This window comes from Tiliqua scincoides, chromosome 15 (assembly GCF_035046505.1).
Source record: "Tiliqua scincoides isolate rTilSci1 chromosome 15, rTilSci1.hap2, whole genome shotgun sequence".
Lineage (NCBI taxonomy): Eukaryota > Metazoa > Chordata > Lepidosauria > Squamata > Scincidae > Tiliqua > Tiliqua scincoides.
The window spans coordinates 856,468-864,188 of record NC_089835.1 but is presented as its reverse complement, the minus strand read 5'-3'; the positions used below and the strand labels follow the sequence as shown (position 1 = coordinate 864,188).

General features: G+C 47.9%; 1 protein-coding gene and 1 pseudogene across 1 annotated transcript in view; one reads left to right on the top strand and one right to left on the bottom strand.

The window, feature by feature from the left end:
• GAL3ST3 (galactose-3-O-sulfotransferase 3) overlaps window positions 1–7,167 on the top strand; it is a 17,012-nt gene extending 9,845 nt beyond the window's left edge. Inside the window, exons 7-10 of the mRNA XM_066610376.1 lie at window positions 176–240; window positions 1,290–1,377; window positions 5,794–5,870; window positions 6,381–7,167. Coding sequence (XP_066466473.1) covers window positions 176–240; window positions 1,290–1,377; window positions 5,794–5,870; window positions 6,381–6,491 — 341 coding nt within the window. The 3' untranslated portion in view covers window positions 6,492–7,167. The remainder of the gene's footprint in view (window positions 1–175; window positions 241–1,289; window positions 1,378–5,793; window positions 5,871–6,380) is intronic.
• Window positions 928–1,044, bottom strand: LOC136635322 (5S ribosomal RNA; annotated as a pseudogene).
• Window positions 7,168–7,721: the final 554 nt, after the last annotated feature.

Sequence of the window (7,721 nt, the reverse complement as noted above, 5' to 3'; positions counted from 1 at the left end):
CAATTTACCCCCTCTTATGGGCCCTGCATACAGAAATTTAGCTTCCTAAAAGATGAAGCTTGCGTGGATCTCGATTCCCTAGTCCGTTCTTCATTCTAAGACCTGGATTTGCTTCTTTCCCGCCCCACAACCCTCACACGCGAACACTGCCGCCTTTCCTCTTCTGCCTCCCCAGATATAGCTAACGTCGTGGCCTCAAACGGTCCTGTGACTGCTCTCATCAACACGAAAGGCCTTCAGGTAGGTGCCTCTCAGGAAGAACTCCTGGCTTGCTTCAACCAGTGGCAGACGGGGTAGAGAAGAGGCACTGCCGATCCGTAACCTGGAGGATCAAGGGTCAAACTCAGCATCCTGTGCCGAGAATGGAAGGGTGGGGGAAGAAAAGCATCATCTGCTCCTCTTCCTTTCTTGATCATCCCTCCTCTGTTACCCTGTACATACCTGATCTCGTCTGATCTTGGAAACTAAGCAGGGTCAGGCCTGGTTAGAACTTGGATGGGCATACTGGGTGCTGTAGGCTTATACCAGGGGTGTCCAAAGTTTTTGGCTAGAGGGCCACATCATCTCTCTGACACTGTGTCGGGGCCGGGGGAAAAAAAGAATTAATTTACATTTAAAATTTGAATAAATTTGCATAAGTTTACATAAATGAATATATAAAAGATGAACTTATATGAATGAATGAAGGTCTTGCAATAGCTCAAGGCCTATAAAAGGCCTTGCACAAAGCAAGGCTGGCCTTTCCTTTACTGCCTCTGCTGCATCACAGACCTGAAACAGCAAGGAGTGGTGGGAGCCCTCATCCCACAGCTCATGCGAGAGGTCAAACAGTCGCCCTCACGCTGAGAGCAGTTGTGTTGGGCCAGTGTGGTTGGCAACCTGGTTGGCAACCTTCAGTCTCGAAAGACTATGGTATAAGCCTGGTATTCCCAGCACCTGGTATTCCCAGGCGGTCTCCCATCCAAGTACTAACCAGGCCTGGCCCTGCTTAGCTTCCAAGATCAGACGAGATTGGGCATGTGCAGGGTAACAGTTACTGTCTGGGCCAGTGTGGGCTCCAACAAATCTCCGGAGGGCCAGAGGCTCATTGGAGACTGGGGGCTCCCTGAGGGCCGCATTGGGAAGCCTCAAGGGCTGCATGTGGCCCCAGGGCCAGGGTTTGGGCACCCCTGGCTTATACCATCGTCTTTCGAGACTGAAGGTTGCCAACCATCCCTCCTCCACCTTTGCCTTGAGGACTCTTGCTGATGGCTGCCTGCCTTGGTTCTCTCTCCCTCCCCTGCTTCCAGAATTACCAAAAGGGCATCATTCGCAATCAGCAGGACTGCAGCGTGAAGTATCTGAATCATGTGGTGACCATTGTGGGGTTTGACACAGGTGAGTGACTGAGGCCTGGGGGCAGGGAGGGCAGAGGTGTCACGAGGGTCTGCATTGCCCAGCAGGGAGAGCTCACCGTCACCCTCATGGTGGACCATATGGAATAAATTACAATATCATAAGCTCAGCCTAAAAGCAGCGGCATCACTAGAACATGGTGTCACCCCCTTCACTTTATTTATTTATTAGCAGTATAGGACACTCAACAAAGCAGTAACCAGCCAAAAAACAGCAACCAACTTCATGACACTCACACAACTGAATAAGAGTCCTAGTTTGAGCTGTGATACATGGAAATTAGAGCCGACTCATACTGACACTTGATTGGCTCCCTACGGTGTCATAACAACACCTCATTGGCTCAAGGAACAATCAGTCTCATAGGTCAGTTTGAGTTATGAAAATCCACTTTTTGTTCCATAAAGCAGTTGTGTTTTCCTTTTCTGGTGAATTGGCCATAACGTTTGATAGAGTGCAGATATTTCAACATGGGTTGTGTCATTAAATTCCACATGAAATTACCTTTCTAATGATATGTAATACATGATTTATGTATTATTCATAAATACAAATTTTCTGAAAAGTTTCCAAAATGTTGCCCAGTAGTGGTGTTGCCCCTCCAAGGGTGTCACCCAGTGTAGTCCACCCCCCCCCAGTGATGCCAGTGCAGGGGGGGCAGGTGAAGAGAGGTAGCAAGAGTGCCAGGAGAAGATGTGCACTGCACAGGGGACAACGGACTCCAAAAGCCGAGGTGGTTGTTCTATAGCAGAGCAAGAAGGGTGTCTGGTGCTCTCCAACTTTGGGCTCAGCCTGCATTGTAGATTTTGCATGGAAATGCACTTGCCTGTCTTGATAGGCCCCTGTCCAAATCTTGTGAAATTTGCTGGAGCCAGGCAGAACCGCGTCTCTGAACAGAGAGTCGCTGCCCCAGTCCCACCTCTGGGAGGGTGCTTGGGCAGCAGTTAAGAGACTCATCCTTCCCAACGTACTGTGCTCTCTCAAGCAGGGCCAGCCTTCAGGGCTACAGGGTCCAACTGGATACATCTTTTGCAGGGCCCTGAGTTCAAAACCAAAGTCTGGAGTTGGAGATAGAATGGAAAGCAATCAAAATGCGCACTTAAAATGTGTAAAACGTGCGTGTGGATTAATGGATTGAAAGGATCGAGATTCTCAAGATTGTCTGTCTGAAATGGGACAGTGGTGGGTGCAGGAGGGGGGCTTGTGTTAAAGGCTTGTGTTGCCCCCCTGCCCAAATGGTGCTTGGGCATCAAGAACATGCGGACATAAGAACAGCCCCACTGGATCAGGCCATAGGCCCATCTAGTCCAGCTTCCTGTATCTCACAGCGGACCACTAAATGCCCCAGGGAGCACACCAGACAACAAGAGACCTGCACCCTGGTGCCCTCCCTTGCATCTGACATGGCCCATTTCTAAAATCAGGAGGTGGCACATTCACAGCATGGCTTGTAACCCGTAATGGATTTTTCCTCCAGAAACTTGTCCAATCCCCTTTTAAAGGCGTCCAGGCCAGACGCCATCACCACATCCTGTGGCAAGGAGTTCCACAGACCAACCACACACTGAGTAAAGAAATATTTTCTCTTGTCTGTTCTAAACTCCCCCAACACTCAATTTTAGTGGATGTCCCCTGGTTCTGGTGTTATGTGAGATTGTAAAGAGCATCTCCCTATCCACTCTGTCCATCCCCTGCATAATTTTGTATGTCTCAATCATGTCCCCTCTCAGGCGCTGAAGAGGCCCAAGCCTTCATAAGGAAGGTGCCCCAGCCCAGTAATCATCTTAGTCGCTCTCTTTTGCACCTTTTCCATTTCCACTATGTCTTTTTTGAGATGCGGCGACCAGAACTGGACACAATACTCCAGGTGTGGCCTTACCATTGATTTATACAACGGCATTATAATATTAGCTGTTTTGTTCTTTATACACAGAAAACTGCCTTGCGGGGAAAAGGCCCAAGCCAAGTGTTTTTGGACATGCTAGTTTTCTTTATGCAGGGGCAGGCATGTTGTATGGAGGAACATTCTGTCGTGTCAAAACCCCCCCCCCCCCAATCTGCAAGTGGTGCAGCCCAGGCACAGATGAACTTTACTGAGAATTTAACCCAGGTATATACAGGTTGAGACTAATTATTCGAGTGGGTTCCCTTCCAAGCACTCATGTGGATGGCAAAAAACGCACTATAGCAAATCCATTTAAAAAACAAAGTTTCTTTGCTCTGGTGATATAAAAACAGCCTTGCTGATGTAAGATAAGAGTCATTAAGAAGATAATCCATCAATTAGCCCTCCTCTAAGAGCTTAGAAAGGAGCTTCACTCAGCCCCGCCCTTCACCAAAGCAGTGATCACCTTTCTTTCAAGTGCTAGGGGGGCAGGGAGGGGTCGCCTGGAGAGAGAAGGATTGCTGGATTGTCAGCTAGCTGCCCCTCCCTCATTAACAAGGCTATTGTTAGACTGTTCAGTTTTTTAAACTGATTTTAGAGGGGTGCATTTTCCCCTTCTGCAGGGATCAGCACATTCCTTCTCCTTTGCAGGGGCCATTCGTGTTGAGTCAAATCTGTGTATAAAAAAATCCGTGTATAAATAGGCTGGACTTGTAGCTGTCTTTCATTTATTTCAATGGTTCTGTGTTTTCATAGTTCTGTGGTTATTTATTTATTTATTTATTTATTTATTTATTTATTTATTTATTTATTTCAATGGTTCTGTGTTTCCTTCATTTCAATGGTTCTGGTGATATAAAAACAGCCTTGCTGACCTTTTCGATGTAAGATAAGAGTCATTAAGAAGATAATCCATCAATTAGTCCTCCTCTAAGAGCTTAGAAAGGAGCTTCACTTAGCCCCTCCCTTCACCAAAGCAGTGATCACCTTTCTTTCAAGTGCTAGGGGGGAAGGGAGGGGTCGCCTGGAGAGAGAAGGATTGATGGATTGTCAACCAGCTGCCCTCTCTCTCTCATTAAGGAGGATGTTGTTAAAGGACTGTTCAGTTTTTTAAACTGATTTTAAATGGGTGCATTTTCCCCTTCTGCAGGGATCAGCACATTCCTTCTCATTTGCAGGGGCGATTCATGTTGAGTCAAATCCGTGTACAAAAAATCTGTGTATAAATAGGTTGGGGGGTCCAGGGAGGGCAGAGGCTGCTGGCCGGGTTCTCCAAAAAACCCAAAAAACTCCAAAGTTCTGGTCGCCGCATCTCAAAAAAGACATAGTGGAAATGGAAAAGGTGCAAAAGAGAGCGACTAAGATGATTACTGGGCTGGGACACCTGCCTTATGAAGGCCTGGGCCTCTTCAGCCTAGAAAAGAGGCGCCTGAGGGGGGACATGATTGAGACATACAAAATTATGCAGGGGATGGACAGAGTGGATAGGGAGATGCTCTTTACACTCTCACATAACACCAGAACCAGGGGACATCCACTAAAATTGAGTGTTCAGAGAGTTAGGACAGACAAAAGAAAATATTTCTTTACTCAGCGTGTGGTTGGTCTGTGGAACTCCTTGACACAGGATGTGGTGATGGCATCTGGCCTGGTCGCCTTTAAAAGGGAATTGGACAAGTTTCTGGAGGAAAAATCCATTACGGGTTACAAGCCATGATGTGCATGTGCAACCTCCTGATTTTAGAAATGGGCTATGTCAGAATGCTAGATGCAAGGGAGGGCACCAGGATGAGGTCTCTTGTTATCTGGTGTGCTCCCTGGGGCATCTGGTGGGCCGCTGTGAGATACAGGAAGCTGGACTAGATGGGCCTATGGCCTGATCCAGTGGGCTGTTCTTATGTTCTTAACTACAATTCCCAGGAGGCCTTGCAGGTCTCTTGTTATCTGGTGTGCTCCCTGGGGCATCTGGTGGGCCACTGTGAGATGCAGGAAGCTGGACTAGATGGGCCTCTGGCCTGATCCAGTGGGCTGTTCTTATGTTCTTAACTACAATTCCCAGGAAGCCTTGCTGGTCTCGTTATCTGGCGTGCTCCCTGGGGCATCTGGTGGGCCGCTGTGAGATGCAGGAAGCTGGACTAGATGGGCCTATGGCCTGATCCAGTGGGGCTGTTCTTATGTTCTTATGTTGGACATAATTTAATTTATATATTTATATATACATTCATAAATTTATGAATTTATGAATTTATAATTCCTTTATTATAACAGTGCAATCAGGCGTGCTTGCTAGCGAAGCGGTTGCACCAACAGCTAGGAGCTGTTAGCTACATAGAGAGCTTCCACTTTCAAAGGCAGTCTACCTCTGTACATCAGATACTGAGAACAGGCAACAGGGGAGGATTGTTGGTGTTCCTCCCTACTTCCTAGCTTCCCAGAAAACGCTTGGCTAGATCAATGTCTTGGTCTGATCCAGCAAAGGCAAAATGTGGGTTCTTATTTATACTCCTCTGCAGTCAGACACCGGCGTGGATCCCGACATGGACCATATTGGATCATTCAGAATTCGTGGGGAGAGCACTGGGGAGAAGAGGTGCGTGGATAGCACAATAGCACCAGCAGGCATATGGGAGGTTGGAGTGGGAAGGAGACGGGGTGGCTCATGTGTGAGGTCAGCTGAGACAGCTGCCTCAGGGATCAGACTGGGAGGGCACACCGCTCACTTCCTGAATATAGAAAGGAGCAATAGAGTGGAAGGCATGCAGAGGAAAGGGGACCTTCCTCTCCTGCACACTCCCTTTCTGGTTTCATTCCCCTCCTCCTAGTTGAATCCAGGAAGTGAGAAGAGGAGGTGGAGCAGAGGGTTGCCCTTTTGCTGCTTTAAAACCAGCAGCACTTGCACTCAGGATTCGGAAATTGGGCGGGGGGGGGAGTGAGACTTCCATGCCAGCTGAAGTCCGGGCACCTCTTGTCCTAAGAATTAAATTCAACTACAGAGAAAAAGTGAGGTGGGTTTAGTAGGGTGGTGGAGAATCAGACTTCAGAGCTCAGTTGGATCTCCTTCCCCACCAGTACCTTTCAACTCCTCTCTCTTTCCCCGCAGGGATATTTCCGGTTGCACCGTGGCATCAACGCTTGCGGCATTGCCATGTACGCGGCGACAGCAATCGTCAGGAATTCAGGGGGGAAAAAGCCTCTCGTTTGCTTCCCTTGATGGCAGGGGTGCATGTATACCCTCAATGGGAGACAGCTTCAGGGGACGGAGGGCTCTTCTCTTTGGCATATGCTAACTTCACAAGCTGCTCCACTGCCAGAGTTTGCATCCATGCAGCCTCAAATGCGTGTACAGGTGTGCCCCCATATACGTGGCGGTTCCTTTCCAGTTACGTGAAACCACGGACATTGGTGAATGCCTCACCCCACCCTCTTAGTGTCCTCTTAGTGCAGCAGAGGCCGTGGACACCTGTCTGTGGCCTCTGCCAGGCTCAGACTGAGCCCTTCTGTTAAAAAAAAAAAAATGACTTCCGGTTTCTTCGTGAAACCGGAAATGATGTTTTTATTGCCTTAAAAGGCATTAAGAGGGGACCCCATCTGCAGATCAGTGACCCCACGGATAAAAGATCCATGGATAAGGTCCCCCCTGTATTTCAAAAAGGAGGGTGGGTCTTAGACATAGGTGAACACGGGAGCATTTATCTTCCACCCTCCAGGAGACCTCCTGCTCTTGCCTTCGCACTGTGAATCTGAATTTGCACACAAATTTTGTAGTTAAGAATGACGCTTATCGCTTTGGTCTCCTGAAGCATGTCCTCCGATTCGGAAGCAGAGTTCTGGCTCTCGTGCGGACAGCGCGTCCAGCTGGCAAACATCAAGAGCGCATGAGAGGACAATCGCCATTTAATAAATGCCAAGTCATTAACGCATGAGATATGATCCGATGTGATCATTAACATTTATCAAGTAATCAATAACTAATTAATAAAATTAATTGTTAAAATTAATAATTAGTAATAAAATCAATAATATTAATAATATACAATAGCAGAATGAGCAGCATCGACCCGGAGGCTGCAGGAACAGTTGGGCACCAGCCTGCGAACGGAAGCATCTTCCTCCCCTTCCTTAGGAACTGTAATCATCTTCAGCTGTCTGTTGGGAAAGGCAGGAAATCAGTCCCCTTTATTATTTACATCATTTGCATTCTGTTCTTCCTTCCGCGGCACAGGGTGGCAGGCGTGGTCGAGGGACTGGAGCGCTGCTCTGACAAGGAACGACCAGAAGATTGGGGGCTTTGTACTTTAGGGAAAATAGGCCCGGAAGAGGGAGATGTGACAGAGATTTATAATAATATTAATGGTGTGGCAGGAAGTGGGTGGAGAGACACTCTACCCCAATGCTCTCTTCTCTTCCGCACTTCCTCTTCCACTCTGTTCCCTTATTTTTT